The 16,741-nt window shown below is 41.6% G+C and overlaps 1 protein-coding gene across 5 annotated transcripts in view; it reads right to left on the bottom strand.

The window, feature by feature from the left end:
* LOC147625184 (protein S-acyltransferase 10-like) overlaps window positions 1–8,003 on the bottom strand; it is a 37,945-nt gene extending 29,942 nt beyond the window's left edge. The window contains exons 1-4 of one of the 5 annotated variants that reach the window (XR_015268934.1): window positions 7,839–8,002; window positions 7,429–7,543; window positions 7,244–7,318; window positions 7,052–7,126 (exon numbers count right to left, since the gene is read on the bottom strand). Coding sequence is in view for 4 of the 5 variants with exons in the window: in XM_086818435.1 (XP_086674561.1) it covers window positions 7,052–7,126; window positions 7,244–7,318; window positions 7,429–7,543; window positions 7,839–7,857 (284 nt within the window). In the remaining variant the exon portion in view is untranslated. Of the gene's footprint in view, window positions 1–7,051; window positions 7,127–7,243; window positions 7,319–7,428; window positions 7,544–7,838 lie in introns of all 5 variants that reach the window. The other 4 variants (XM_086818435.1, XM_086818436.1, XM_086818433.1 and 1 more) reach the window with 4 other exon arrangements.
* Window positions 8,004–16,741: the final 8,738 nt, after the last annotated feature.

Here is a 16,741-nt window from a genome sequence, read left to right as displayed (position 1 = left end):
GCGGACAAGCTTCCAGTCTCCTTTTTCCTTCATCACTGGGATCTCATGGAAGGCGGCCTTAGCACAACACGAGATTATGACTACGGGTGCCATGCCAGAGAGACTACACTTGATTCCTAAGGAGGGTGGTGACACATTGGGAGATGCAGCTGGAGTCCCATCACCCTCCTCGGGACTGCCCACAAGATTTTGGCCTAGGCCATCAACCAGAGACTTCAGCCCTTCGTCCCCGACTTGATTCATGATACTCAAACAGGTTTTGTTCAGGATCGGAGCATTCTGGACAACATCTTCACATTCTGGGAAGGGACAACTTCGGCCAAGATGCGCCAGCAAGATCTCATTATGCTTCTTATGGATTTCGAGAAAGCCTATGATAGAGTTTATTGGGTCTTTCTGGAAGGGACGATGTGCCAGATGAGTTTTCCAAAGGAGTGGATCTGTGGTGTTTCCGGACTTTACTCGGCCTCTCACAACAGTCAAGTTCTCATTCAAGGAACCAGAGGTGACAAATTTCTCCTTTCTCGCTCAGTCCGGCAAGGCTGCCCTCTAGCACCCTATCTCTTTCTATTTGTTGCCGAGGCCATGAGCAATTTTCTCTCAGCTTAGGAGATTGGGCTCTAGGGATTGCATCTCCCCATCCATGCACATGAGGAGCTGCTAGACTCAGAGTTCGCAGATGACACAGCAGCATCCTTATCACGATACATGGGGAATCTTCACAGATTTGCAGAGGCAATAGAGATCTTTTGTCATGCATCGGGAGCGCAAATCAACTGGCACAAGTCGTGTGGATTTTGGGTTGGCTCTCCGGCCGCCCCAACTTAGCGTCGGGTTGAGGCTTTCGTTGGATCTCGAGGGGCACTCCAGTCCCGTCATCTTGATTTCCAAGTGGAGATTGATATCTCCCCAAAGAAACAATTAGCCCCTCTTCTTCTCAGCATTTGGAAGAAGCTTCTATATTGGAGTTCAGCGAGGGAGAACCAAGTTCTTCTTACCACCATGTGGTATATTACTTCTTGTTGGGCTTTCTCACATGCCTGCATTGGTCAGGTTCAACGGTTCATCCAGAACTTTATGTGGGCTAGTAGCGACGAAAAGCCTACCTAGGCCAAGGTGGCTTGGAGAGTGACCATATAGCCACACCACAAAGGGGGCCTGGGCATAATCGACCCCGCAATTCAGAGCCGTGCTCTTCTCGGCAAGTTGGTTGTTAGAGTACTTCTTCTAGGAGGTGAGCCATGGAAGGATTTCCTCCTGACAAGGATATCCACCCGTACACCAAGTCTGGGATCCCTTGGTTACAAAGCACTAGATGTGGATCCGTGGCTTTAGCCCAGCTTTTGAGGACAGATTTGCAGCTAGTCTATTACAAGCTTGGGACCACCTCAAGCCGGCCCTCTAGCAGTCTGTTCCTGTAGCCTCCAAGGAGTGTCTCCGACAGCCCTTGATTTTAAGCCCCCTAATCCGTTCACCTAGTGGTCACATGCTAGGGGCTCGGCCTCATGTGTCCTGGCGAGCTTTGAGCACGGGCCCCGCTAGGTCCCTTGGAGATTGGCTTACATTCACACAACTTCCCCCACTAGCCCAAGAGAGAGGCCCCCCGACTAGGATCCAGGGCAGAGACACTCAGCCTCGACATCAACTCTGCCATCGCTCCAGAGTGGCTGACCCTATTCCCCCGCAATGGCTAGGAGTGTTTACCAAGCATGATATTCTCCTGGTAGTTCATGGCGCAGATGAGAGCTCCGCCGTGCTCACTTTTTCGATTCAACCTCATGGCAGATTAGTGAGATCAAAACCCCCCTTGGAGGACTTCAGGAGAGAGGCCCCCCGACTAGGATCCAGGGCAGAGACACTCAGCCTCGACATCAACTCTGCCATCGCTCCAGAGTGGCTGACCCTATTCCCCCGCAATGGCTAGGAGTGTTTACCAAGCATAATATTCTCCTGGTAGTTCATGGTGCAGATGAGAGCTCCGCCGTGCTCACTTTTTCGATTCAACCTCATGGCAGATTAGTGAGATCAAAACCCCCCTTGGAGGACTTCAAGGGACACACGTTATAGAGGGTGAGGGTGATCGGATTCCATGCACGAGTGGCACATTGACCACCACCAGCCAAGGTGGCTAGGGAGAGACTCCGGCGTTTATGGATTTGGGACAGCCAGCCCATCACGCGCCTCCAATGGGACCCGGGGGAGTGGACTCGGTGCGATCCTGCTGACAAGGAGGAGACTCCGGATACCCCATTTGAGTGGAAGGCTAGGAAGTCTTGGGTTTTCCACCATACACTTCATCTCAGCACTCTGTGCAAGCGAAAGTGCATCTTCGAAGGTGGCTAGCCGAAACATACACACTTCCCATTGGATTTGCTGTCCAACTGTCCTTTCTTGTCCTTGTCAGAAATGCCTACTAATTGCAAACATGAGTTCGAAATTTTGTTGGCAAACTGGAGAGTTACGTATTTGACGCTCCCCCCGAACTCATCATTGATTCACTCAAGGTAATGGGGCGGTAGAAACCGCCACTTAAGATCTAAGACAAACTCGTCCCAGACATAAGCTTCCTTACCTAATCTGGCGTGTACATGAGCCCATTGGGTTCATGATGGAATGGCCTCACCTTCTCAATACTAACTAGCCAAAGATCACTCTCTCAGTATCATTTTTTCTTCCAGCAACAAAAAAAGCTTCAAATTGATGCAACCAACCATGTAAGAAAATGGCACAGCAAAAAAAGATACAGCAAGAGAAAGTACACTAGACAATGCAATAGAGAGATGGAGAGAATTTTGAACTTCAAATTATACCAAACAAGAGATAGGTACAATATGATGGTGTTGTCCACCTGCGCGCTCTAGTGTAGTGCTTAGATGGAGATCTAGATAGACTCTGGATGGAGGGCATACTCAGAGTACAAGGAATATATGCTCACAAGCATTGGATACCTTAGCTTGTGCCAACTATGTCCATTTATAGTGCTCCAGGTAGTGCGGTGGACACTTTCAAGACGTGGGCGACTATGTTGCATTGACGCGGCTCACCACCCACGTATTCATAACGCATCCCAACTGACCACCGCCCACCTAATGATGAAATTAGTATCCAAGGGAATATTCCCTATACCCCAGCTAACGCTTGTACCCCTCATCATCTTCTAACCATCAACGGTCACAACTACGACCCCTTCCAGCATCTAAGTTAAGATTCCCACTAAAGATATGTGCACCAATGGCTTCTCCTCATAATGGGGGCCGTACAAATGTGCACCATATATCAATGTGAGATACATGCTGAGAGACGAGCATTGAACATATACTAACAGGTCGAGTTTACCATTAAACTTATTGAAGTTCATCCTCTCGAGAGAATGACTCGAGGAAGAAGCTGGTGTCGCTCTTGCGTCTAACACGGCAAGAAATCTTTCGTTCTCCACACGTCACCTGGAGTCTTCTTGTGAAGCAGCATGGGAGGTTGCCACACGGTCTTCCATCAATCAAATCTCCAATGCTCGCATCTACAACTCAAGTGTCGAAGTCGGCTATGGCAGTAACCCCTTAGAAGGGTTATCAGGTAGAGGATCTACTATCGGGATGTGGAAAAGAGACGGAGAGAGAGGAGGAGACCGAGAAAAAGAGCCTGGAAAACATGTTCTTTCTTCCAGGGCCAAGATCTCTGCCTTCTGCTCTTCCAATTTGGTGCTCTGATCTACGATTGCTCCCATCATTGTCTGGAACATGTCGTGCACACTCATGTTTGCCGCCCTCAAAGGACTGCCTGGTGCTCCTTGTTCCGAAGTTCTTTGTTCTCTCTTCATCAAAGCTCGCCATAGTGGGAATATGCACTTTCTTTCCGGAACGCAACAAAACCATCCACTATGGGAGACTTTCCAGAGGCTAAAAACCAACCGTCATTCTATGGACAAGAGTCACACCGAAAGGGGTGGTCCGCCGGAGTCTAGAAACCAACCACACAAGCGGAAAAAAAAAATCTTTCTTTTTTTTTCTGGTTTTCTGGCTGAATCTTCACACTTGAAGCAAGCTCTGGATACCAATGTAACATGCAGACGCTGGGTGGATAGAATCGGTAAATTCGATGTTCAGAATTCAGCAATCTTTCGAGACGAAGATAACGCAAAGAGATGTGCACAAATAGAGAGAGAGAGAGAGAGAGAGTCAGCCACAGTATTGGATCCTGAAAACCCTGTGTAGGGCCTCCACCACCAATGGTGTATTTGCTTTATTAGAATACAATAACGCAAATCTGTAGATCTGATGACCTGTTCTTGACCTGCACCCTTCCCCTTGGCTGTAGCACTCCCTTGGCTGTCCTGACCCTTCTGACCCTTGGAATATAGCAACCCCTTGTGAATAATTCAATAATGAGATGACTGACTGAGATCTATGCTTGGCTATTTATAACCCTTACTAATGCTGGTTGGCTGGCTCAAACAGAGGACAGCATGTTTTGTATTTCTCCACAACCAAGGAAAAACCCTTTTATTCTGGCGACTGTTTCACACCCTGCTTGCTGGCCCTTGTGCGCTGTCCTGACTGGCTGCAGGCAGCCACTATGGCCTGCGCTGGCTGTGCTGGGCAGCCCATATGCCTAGGCCGCCTGGCTGGGCTGGCCTCTAAGGCATGTCGGCTGGCTCCAAAGCTGGCCGACAGGCTGCCAAAGCCCATCCTTTGGCTGGCCGACTGGGCCACAGCCTCCTAAGGCTGGCCACACATGCCTAGCCTTCCTGGCTAGAGGGCAAAGGCCATGGGCCATCTTGGCCCCCTTGGGTGGCCTAATGCCTACCCCATGCCCATGTTCAAGGGATACAACCCCTTTTTTGGGGTAGCCCTAAGGGCTGCCCCCTTTCTACACGCAACTTCATGCTTCTAGACAGATGCCTGGCAGCTGGTTGCAAACCAAACACTCAAGACACATGACATCATTCCAGAGGGAGACTCACAGTACAAACTAGCAATGCTTCCTGTGCAGGACAATGCACACCTGACCAAGACCATGTACAAGACTTGTACACCTGACCTTGGACGCTTAGAGTGGAACCCTGGCTAACTCATCCCGGACTTGGGCTCACATGGGACCAGTTTCCACTCCAGGTCCTGCACCGTGGTATCAAATATGTCCACATGGCATCCAAGTGCGCGATACACATGACATCCTCATCAAGCTCGCCGCATAGTCCGGGGTTTGGATAACATCTTTGCTTATCGCCACATCTACTCCACCTACCTCGCTGACTACTCTGAGCTCCCCCGTGATACCCATCGCAAGAGGGATCGCACTCGACAAGCCTAGGACCATAATAGTTAGGGGGTTGTTTCAAACAGGTTTCCTAAAAGTTTCAAATGCGTTTCAAACGGGTTTCGTAAAATCAGCCCAAAGTTTCCTAGAGGACTCCAAACATACTATCCAGAGGAGAATAACCACTTTAGTGTGCTGGGCAACCAACCCTACTACAATCCTAGTGTGTGTTAATGCTAGATATGCATGACAAGATGCTACTTGCTGTTTTCTTGGGATGAATCTAGCAGCTTGGGAATGCCATTCTTCTGACCCACAACTTGTGTGTATTGCTCTTAGCATTGGCACTTGCATTAGCCAAATTCAAGTTTGGTTGTCCTAGATTATACCAAGTTTTATATGACATGAAATTGTGACATGCACCCATGTCTAGCAGTGCGAACAAAGGAGTCCCTCTATTGGTCGGTATTTCTGTGTGTATCTTAGTAGGCTCAATTTCTGCCTCCTCTTCTTCTGGATCTCTTGCAGAGACCATATTAACTTTAGCGATTTGAGTTCTACCCTCTAATATCTTTTGCCTGGAATTTGCCTCCCATTCAACTCTTGTTTCAAGCTCTATCTCTTGTTTTGGTATGCTTTACCTTCGGTCTCGGCTTTCTCCTCATTGCATTTTACATCAGGTTGAATGTGATAGCTTCAGTAATTCTTCGTCGGCCTGTAGAGGACAGCCCACGACTTGCATATATGCTGTGGCTGCCCAGGTGGCTGCCTGACACCTGGGTGCTACTGTCCAGGCCTACCTGACTGCTCCAGATGCCGCCTAAGTTCTAACTCTCTGTCGCAGCCACGTATGGCAAAGGCCATCATTTTCTTGGCATTCCCATGTGGAAGAGAATGTGGAAAATCCAGTAGCTCAATGCATGAGAGGGGTTCCTTGACACAATGCACCTTGGATAGTGACAATCTCCTTGAGATCAGGAACACTCAGCATGAACCTTGACCTCTTGACCTTCCTTTGCACTCAAGCTAACAATGCTTCACCAGAAGCATAAGTTCCATTCCACTCTGCCCATAAAGGAGGGAAAAGAAGAAAGGAGACAAGACATATGGTGCCTCCTAAGATCCTGTTTTGCAAAATGTCCTACTTTTTTGCAATCAGGGGAACCCAGAACTTTGCCCTCCAAATAAAGATAGACCGTCAGAAGAGTCCGGATACATATAGAGTATCCCCTATACAGCCAGAAATGATGACCCTGCTATGAGCTAACCTGGAAAGAGCAGAACTACGGCAAATTCAAGTCTCAATGAATCCCATGCTCTTGTAGAATCCCCTCTATGAAGTTCCACAAGATCCCCTCCTGTTGGGTCCCCTCTAAGAAGTTCCCCAAGAAGCACTCTGCTCTCAATGATAGAACTCAATGCTAATGCATATTGAATTTTAGCGGATATGATTTTTGTCATTGGTCATGAGCCTTAAACATGACATTTGTTGTGGTGGGCTGATCTTTTATGGTCCATTCTGCCGAAATTGTTTTTATGTTACTTGTCTCGCAACAGATTTAGACATGACTGAAGTGGTCCATGTGTATGTGTTTGGTCATGGGTGCCTTTCTAAGGATGATGGATTAGTCATAGTGGTTTACAGTTGCTGCCTCCAACTCCACAAACACCAGTCCCATCACCGCCATCCAGAACTAGCACTTTCTGATTGCAATCTAGCAATTACACAAAAAAAGAGCTCTACTGCCCCTTTAAACTAGACTAATAGTGATATTTTTGAAGGTCATGATAATACCAACTTGAATCAGTTGAGGTTCTCTTCAACTGAGCTTCAGCATCTAGATCTTTGTTCAACTCCTCCACAAGGTACCTTACACACATCAATGAAACAAATCTCATAAGTTACAAACAGATGGCAATGACCTTACACAGCACATGCCCTACATGAGCTCAAACAAGATAATTAAAAAATATTCACTCAAGTCACCCTGGATTCGAGCCTGCCGTGAACCAATAGTGAAAGAGTGTGATGATGAGCAATGCAAGATATAGTGCTATGAGCCTGTGTACAAGATAGATAGAATCATTTTTGTGACATAGCATCATTTTGTGTCTAGCATTATGAAACCCTATACTTTTTTAATATAGAAAAGTAGGGAAAAAATCACAAACCATGGATGTAGCAATGTTGCTTGCCGTAGCTCTGAATTGAAAGCGAACAAGGCGGCAACATAGAACAAGTGTAGAAAAATCATACTAAGTCTTGTCGCCCATGATGGCCCTTGTGCTGCTAGACAGTGTACACACACAAGTTATACATATGTATGTGCATATACGTATGTATCAATGTAAGTATGTATGGATTTACACATGCATGGATCATTAACGTATACATACATTGTACAGTATGTATGAGTTTATGGATGCAAGCATGGATGGATGGAGCATGCTTGTATGTATACATACATTGTACAGTATGTGTGAATTTATGCATGCAAGCATGGATGGAGGGAGCATGCTTGTATGTATGGGTTTATTTTCCAATTAAAAAGACAGAATTTGTAGAGCAAGTCAATGCTTACACTCTGTGGAGTTCGCCATTGCTGTGGGCGTACAATCTGCATGAGACCGTCTGGGCGGCAGCAGCTCAGGGTTTGTAATTGATTGAAGAAAAAAGAAAAAAGAAAAGATTGCTCAGGATTATGCGTGCGCGTCTTGCGTACTATGTACGATAATTTAATTTTCATTTATTTGTGTTTATTGGCCTGCTTTGGTACTAGCCGTGTTCAGGGTTTTTTTTTAATTGATTTTTAAAAAATGGCCAACACGAGAATCGGGTCCATTGTAAACAGTTTTTGCATGTTTTTTCCGTGAACACTAATAATGGACTATGTATTTGCTTAGCATCTTAGATTTGGATACAAAATCAAACCATCACTCTATATTCTTTTTTTTTAAGGTTTGGCTATTAATCTACTATTTCTATTTTTATTACAACTAGGATGTGGTGGTTACAACACACACCCCCATCAGCCCTCAAGTTACAAGGACATCTCCACCTTCGCGAGCACCATTTGAACCCACAACCTTGGCAAATAATACAATCGCTCTATCCACTGAACTACTTCCGTGTTGACAATCTACATTCATTTTGCAAGATCCATCTTTCTCTCTGATTTGAACCCACAACCTTGGGGAATAATACAATCGCTCTATCCACTGAACTACTGCTGTGCAAACAGCCAAGGTGGAGAACACCACTTTGCCTTATCCAAGTTGTGGTTCCTTGATTATGCACTCACATGTTTAACAAGCATGGCAAATCCATGCTTGTTAAACATGCTATTTTTATAAGTATTTCATAAGAAAAAAAATATCACAAACCTAGAAAAAAAGCCTTGAAGCCATGTAATCTACACTCAAGATTTCTATGTGTAGGTAACATGCATGAGATTGAGACTCATTTTCATTCTATTTTATTGAGAACCCAACCAAGAGAATTTCAAACCCACTCGTCGTGGGTGCACCAGTGTCTTCCCTAGGGGCAAGCATCACTAGCTACATGGGCATATTAATTACTATGCTAAAGGTTAGACAAGGCCTAAGGCAGCTGCCCATTAGGCCTTCTTTCCCCCCCTCCCCCCCCCCCCTCCTACCTACTACAATCATTATTTAGAGTTTCACGAGTATGACTTTTTTTGCAAGCTTCTATATGGGAGCTTTTTTCCAAATTTTGCGAACTTTTTTTCAACTCTCAAGACTATCACACCAAGTTTATAACATCAAGATCAATACCATAGTAACAATATATTTACCTATCACTCAAAATGTTTACACATAACCTATATTATTTAAGGGGCTAGGGGACTCTAAGGGACTTAAATATATACATTCGATTCAAAACTTTTTTTGACTATAGAATTTGCCACTTTTGACATCAAAAATGAGCTCAGGAAGTGACATGGATCCATTCCTAGGAAAATAGAGAAAATAGGAACATGCAAGAAAATAGATTATTCAACCCAATTAACTCATCAAAGATTATTCAACCCAATTAACTCATCAAAGACCACAAATTTAACATATTTAAGAATTGAATGAATAACAAATAAAATATTTAGCTCAAGATAACGACTCAACATTGGGTACATTCATCCCCCCTCATGTATATGGCCTCTCTCCACACATGAGTATTTACGTAATTCTTTCATTCCAAAATAGGCCATAGCCTCCAAAAATACAAAAAGGTGTTTTTACTTACACGGCACTCTCTTATGCTCAAAATAGAGTGTCCATAAAATGAGGCTAGGGTTAAAGCATATCACGCTTTACAAAAATATTGAAGTTCAAGTCTAAGCTTGATAAATCAAAGCTTTCCAAAATAAATCAAAATGTGCACAAGCTAGCACATGTATATACAAAGCTTGTTTACAAAAATGCATGCCAATAAATATTATTGTGCGTATTCTCCCCAATCTTCTGAATCATCTTCACTTATAAAATAACCAACAACAAATTGGTAAACAAATATTTCATAATTATACAAACCATCACCACACACATGTTTGCCAAGTGTAAGTGACCTAGGAATCATCCTTCCATAACAAACTAACTGTAACAAACATTGGAGGCCCCAACCAAACGTCAATGTATACCAAACATATTAATATTTATAATGGCATCACCCATGATATTAACATGATTTGGCATGATGTAAAGATAATCCAAGCATCCCCGAATTATCTAAGAGGGTAGAATAATATTTTTAAGAGAGCTTATAATATATTCTCATAACATTCCCTCTTGCTTAAGTTTGCAATTGCCCTCAATTGCAGGTTTGTTGAAAAGAACAAAGGATTTCAAGGAAAGCACAAAATTATTTCCCAGGCACCCATCTTGTATGTATCGTAGCCTGTTGGTTTTGTTGTGAAAGAAGAAGAGTCTAAATTATGCAGGTTGAAAAAGGCTCTTTATGGCCTTAAGCAGGCGCCTAGAGCATGGTATGAGAAGATTCATGCATCCTTGGTTGCAAATGTTTTTGCAACAGTCTAACAGAGAGGAGTAAGGACACCATTTTGGTCATCGTTCTATATGTTAATGACATGTTGCCACGGGACTCGATATAGATCAGATTTCAGCCTTTAAGACTGATTTGCAATCATCGTTTGAGATGTACTATCTGAGAATTCAGTTTATGTAGTGCAATGATGGCATTGTTATGCTGCAGTCTAAATATATACATAAGCTATTAAAGAGGTTTAATCTTGAAGACTGTAAACCTGTGGCTACATCTATGGAGACAGGTACTTGACTTAGTCTTCAAGATGCAGGAGACTCTTTTGATGCTAGTTTGTATCAGCAGGCTATTGGATCCCTTCTTTATATGTGCAACACGAGGCCAAATATACAGTATGCGGTCTCACAGTTCAGCAAATTTATGCATAGCCTAGATACAAAGCATTGGCAGGCTATTAAGCGGGTTTTCTACTATTTATAGGGAACTCAGTATTTTGGATTATTTTATCCAAAGGGGGTGAGTCACAACTGCATGCTTTCAGTGATTCAGATTGGGCTGGATGTTATGACACACGAGTGTCCACTAGTGGGTTTTTCTTTCACCTTGATGATTCATGTATATCATGGCTCAACAAGAAGTAGCCTACAGTGGCCACTTCTAGTCGTGAATCTGAGTACAGGGTCGCTTTTACAGCTACAGTTGAGTGTGTGTGGCTCAAACGTCTTATGGCTGAGTTGGGTGTTGGACAGTCGTCTAGCACTACAATTTTCATTGATAGCCGTTGCAAGGAACCCAACGTTTCATGCTCGCACTAAGCACATTGAGGTGCATTACCACTATGTCAAGGAAAGACTCTCTGCAGCAAAGATTAGCTTGGTCTATGTGCCTACACATGACAACATGGCAAATTTATTTACAAAGGCTCTTCCTTGTGAAAAGCTTGAAGATTTTTGTAAAGCTTTGGGCTTACTTCCTTTTCAAGATTGATCGGCCATACCCTGTACATGTTCACATCATCACTCCAGGGAGGATTTGTAGCATTATATGGTAGCATTATATGGTAGTGATGTGTGTGAACACACTTAGGACTGCTAGGGTACTTTTTCCCTCACTAGGACGTTTTTTCCTCCGTGCATTTGTACACCCTCTTATCTACTCATTTTGGGGTGTGTACTTATCTTTTGTATCTAGCACACATTTGTTTATTCTAATCTCGTGAGTTTATGTACTCTCAAGCTTCTCTATCTTGTGTGTGTGCATTGTTGCAACCCTAACCGTAATTCTAATAGTTTGGTTTAGAGTCAGCCCGAGCACTAAGCTGGTTAACAAGAATAAAAAATGTTATCTCCTTTTTCCTTACACTTCTTTTTGCTTAGGTATAAGTTAAAAGTGGACCTAAGTCACCCTTGGTCTAACGTTGGAGACAAATTTATTTATCACCTTCCATTAACCACATTGTATGGGTTTCATAATCAATCTGAAGATTACGTTCATGTGTCCATGGCATTCCTAAGATATCATTAACACCTTGCAAAGGAGCAACTAGGAATGTTCTCTTTTCTTTCAATCAATCCATTTCTAATTCTAGATTCTTAATCTCTTTAGTGTAGTTGTAGTTAGTACCTTGAAATGCAGCTTTCACTTTATAACTAGAGTCATGTGAAGGGCTTACAATGCCTTTCCAAAAATGAAGTCATGTGAACTACCAAATCATGCAATATATAAATTGGTTTTCCTTTTATTTGCCCCCCTGAATTCTCAATAAAGCATGAATTGAAATCTTACCTTCATCCGAATAGTCAGGATCGAAATTACCCTCTTGCTTGAAAGAATCATCGTCATCCTCTTCACTAACGTTGCGTCAAGGCACACGTTTCGGATTTCTTTTTCTTCTCTAAACAGTCTAGCACAAAGTGTCCTTCCTTGTGTGACATCTAAAACACTTGACGATTCGATTCTTCAACTGACAATTTGAGGGTTTGTTGTTATTGTCTTTTTGAATATCTCCTTTGGTTATATCTTTTCCCTTGAGCATCCTGGATTTATTAAAATTACTTAAAGGAAAAGATGGTTTAGAAGACTTTGTAAAAGACTTTTTCTCCATTCTAGAATCTCTAGAAATAGAAGTTTTACGTTTGGAATTTAGAGCAAGATCCATAGCAAAACTAAGACTATGAGGATGAAACATATTGACATCAACCCTAATAGTAGGCTTGATACTAGCAGTGAATTTTTTTCTCTGCTCTGTTACTTTGACCTTCTCGATCACTTGAACCTGTAAATATAATGTCCCAAAATTTATCGATATAGGCTTGGACATTCTCTTTCATGACTTGGCATAAGGTATCCCGTTGTTGACGAGCTTTAGTAGAAAGTGCTTCTTTAAAAGGACGAGCTTTAGTAGAAAGTGCTTCTTTAAAAGTGCTTTGACCTTCTTGATCACTTGAACTTGTAAATATAATGTCCCAAAATTTATCGATATAGGCTTGGACATTCTCTTTCTTGACTTGGCATAAGGTTTCCCATCGTTGACGAGCTTTAGTAGAAAGTGCTTCTTTAAAAGTTTTTGGAACTCTTTCCATGCGTAGATCAATGTTTACTCCACTTGATCACATTCCACCATAAAGCAGCACTTTCAATCAAATGATTACAAGCATACTTAATCTTATCCTTTTCTAAGAAATTTTCACTCAAAAAATAGTCATCCAATTAATTGGGCCATGCAATAAGTACCTTTCTTGCCATCATAGTTCTGGAAAGTGAATGCCTTTCAGCTAATGCATGAATCTTTTTGGGAACTCTGAGCACGCAAAGTAGCTTTGACAATGCAACTAACATGATCACTTTCCTCCTCGTGTCAGAGTTAGAAGAGGCATGCTTGCGCTTACAATGCTTCACATGGCACTCCAGCTTGCGTCGGAGTTCACGCTCACTTGCAATTTGCTCTTGAAGTGCAAAGATTTTCTCTTGCATAGTGGGTGGTGTAGGTAGATTGGCCATTGCAAATAAATAAATAAATAAAGTGTAATTTTATGAAGCAGATAAATAAATAAAGAAGAGAAACTTAGCTCTTGAGTTGTGTTGAATTCAGGTTTGAAGTTTGTCAAAAGGTTGATCTTAGCACCGTCCTTTTACTCCAATTCCAAATGAATCCTGAGTGTGGTTGAGAAGCTTGAGTTTCGTGCAGCTTTGGCAAGATTTTTAAAGGCACTTCAAATTTTTTGAGTATCCAAAAATCCTATCGAAGCTTGATGTGTTGAAGAAACGAGAATCAAAGATAACACCTCCAAAAAACCTTCGATTTTTTATCCCTTCGATGATGCCCAGAATTTTGGTTGAAAGAGGCCTTCCAATTTTTTGAAAGAGAGATAAAATCTTTTCTATAATTTCCTGCAAATTCAGCAAACTTGAAATTTCCTTTTGTTGAGCTCTCTTTCTTCTTCTTCTTTTTTAATATGAGGGGTTTTGAGGCTTTATCATAAGCTTTGAAAGATTTTATTTTTGAGAGTTATATTAAGCTTTTATGAAAGCTGATATTTAAAACTACCTTTAAGCTTATATTTAAAACTAGCTTTAAAGCCTTTAAGGCTTAAAGCCTAAGCTTTAACAAATAAGAAATAAATGTGCCTTCTTCTCGGCACCACCGCGTAGCGCAACTGTGAGACAAATCCAATTCATCCCCTTTTTTCGCCCGCCTCGCTGCCTACGAATGATAAAAAGGAAAGGGAAATTCAATTGCTAAGGGAAATTTAATTGCTTCAATTTCCCAATTAACAAACTTGGATTTCTCCACTTTGATTAAACTTCTTTAATCCAAACATATTTCCACTATTAACTGTAAATTAGTGCTTCTTCACACAAAATTGATTTATAGGCGATTTTCCACCTTCCATTATGGATTTCCATCCGAAGTAGAGGTTTAGCAAGTTGATGGGCTCAAGCCTCCTTAAATTACTGAATTCATCCATACGGTTGGATCATGTAGAGGCTAAGAGTTGGGAAAAACCACTTTTCAAGAGAAAGGACGGTTTGTCTTTTGGTCTTTGTCCTTTGGTTAAAAGCCTGCAACTCTTGAAGACCTTTGATTCAAGCTTTCAAGCTTTTAAATCTTGTCTCCATCTTCCTAGACCCATAGCTCAAATACCACTGATACTTTGATACTTGACATGAATCCATTTCTAGGAAAATAAAAAAAATAGGAACTTGCAAGAAAATAAACTATGCATTCCAATTAACTCGTCAAAGACCATAAATTCGACATATTCAAGAATTTAATGAATAACAAATAAAATACTTAACTCAAGATAATGACTCAACATTGGGTACAATCTCATGCATGCGGCCTCTCCCCACACATGAGTATTTACATAATTCTTTTATTCCAAAATAGGTCATAGCCTCCAAAAATACAACAAGGTGCTTTTACTTGCACGACACTCTCTTATGCTTAAAATAGAGTGTCCATAAATTGAGGCTAGGGTTAAAGTATATCAGGCTTTACAAAAATATCAAAGTTCCAGTCTAAGGTCAAAGCTTTCCAACATAAATCATAATGTGCACAAGCTAGCACATGTATATACAAAGATTGTTTACAAAAATGTGTGCCAACAAATATTATTGTGTGTATTCTTATAACCCAGGAATCACCCTTCCATACAAACCAACTATAAAACAAACATTGGAGGCCCCAACCATACGTCAATATATAACAAATATATTAATATTTATAATGGCATCACCCATGATATTAGCATGATTTGGCATGATGCAAAGATAATCCAAACATCCCCAAATTATCTAAGAGGGTAGAACAATACTTTTAAGAGAGCTTAAAATATATTCTCGTAACGCAAAGACCTAAGAATGGTAGAATTGACTGTAAACACACCTATCTTTCGACCATCTTTCTCTGCATGATGTTCAGCACCCCTCTTTCCTGAACATCTTGCAAAGAAAGATGGTCAAAACATAGGCTTGTTTACAATTGGTTCTAGTCCAACCTGACAGTCCAGAAACTGGCAACACCCCTCTTTTTCCTAAACATCATCCAAAGAAAGAGGGTTGGAACATAGGCATATTTACAGTCGATTCTACCATTCTTAGGCCTTCTAAGTGCAATTTTTATGTCAAAGGTGTCAAATTCTACACCCAAAATTTTTTTAAAATCTAATGATGGAATTTTGGGACTCCTTGTGCCCTTCTTTTTAAAAGTGTGCTTCTTCTTTCTTTTTAAAATTTCCCCCAATGATTTAGATTTCAAAAAAATCTCGTAAATTTTTTAAAAAGTTTGTATACAGAAGCTTACAACAAAATTATTCTCTGAGTTTCACAACCACATATCTATTCTTAATCCTACTCCACTCTCTCATTTCACTTTAGTCTCCTTAGTCCATTATTGACAAATACAAATCCATCTGTGAAAATCTTTTTGAGATAGCCTTGTCTCCTAGTAGGAAGCTCTTGTTGGTGTGTCGAAGATCCACCACATGAATATATGTCTTAACAATATGAAAGGTGGTTTTATGAGTGAGTCCTAGTAGGAAGCTCTTGTTGGTGTGGTAGATCCACAATGAATGTATGTCTTAACATTATGAAAGGTGGTTTTATGAGTGAGTCCTAGTCTCGGAAGCTCTTGTTGGTGTGGTAGATCCACAATGAATGTATGTCTTAACACTATGAAAGGTTGTTTTATGAGAGTCCTTATGGCATGAAGGATACTCTCACAAGTGAGTTTTCATGGTGCAAAAGAAAGTTTCAAAAGTGAGCCTTCATTGCATGAAGGGCAATTTCACAAGTCAACATGAAGGATAATTTCATTGGTGAGTGTCACAGAATGAAAAATTGCATTCACAAGTGTTATGGAAATGAGAATTGTGGCATTATTTGATATTTTATGTGATATTTATGGTACGCTCATTTGCCACATGGTCATGACTGGCTACACATGAGAGCACGGAGTAGTAGTCGCATCATGTTGGGCGGATAAGCGATATTTAATGTGTCTTATGTTTTTGGTGAGCAGATCAGTGCACGGAGTAGCGTGGGTGCAATGGATTTTGGCCCCGTCACATTTTGATGTGCAACGATGGTCGCCCGCTCATAGTTTCATTTAATTAAATTGCTACAATTTTAATGTAAATAGACCAGCTTGGGGACCAAGTTACTTTTTGATATTAATGGCCCAAAGTGGAATGTATTAAGCTATATTTGTGAGCACTTGCTTTTTGCTAATACATAAATACATACATGAGGAAACGTGCTCACTCATGCATGGGAGGAGATTGAACCACTTTGTCGTGCATAGTTGCTATATTTATCTCCTTCTTGTTTATGGAGATCTATTAACAACATTGGTATCACAGCACAAGTACAAAGCTATTAACCAGTGGTTTCTCTCTCTCTCTTCCTCGAAATTCATCTATATGCTTAAGCGTACACCACATCATTGAGTGCAGACCATATAGCAAA

Source organism: Cibotium barometz, chromosome 24 (genome assembly GCF_041138505.1).
Source record: "Cibotium barometz isolate CiBa-2024 chromosome 24, ASM4113850v1, whole genome shotgun sequence".
Classification (NCBI taxonomy): Eukaryota; Viridiplantae; Streptophyta; class Polypodiopsida; order Cyatheales; family Cibotiaceae; genus Cibotium; species Cibotium barometz.
This window is presented reverse-complemented; position numbering and strand designations above follow the sequence as displayed.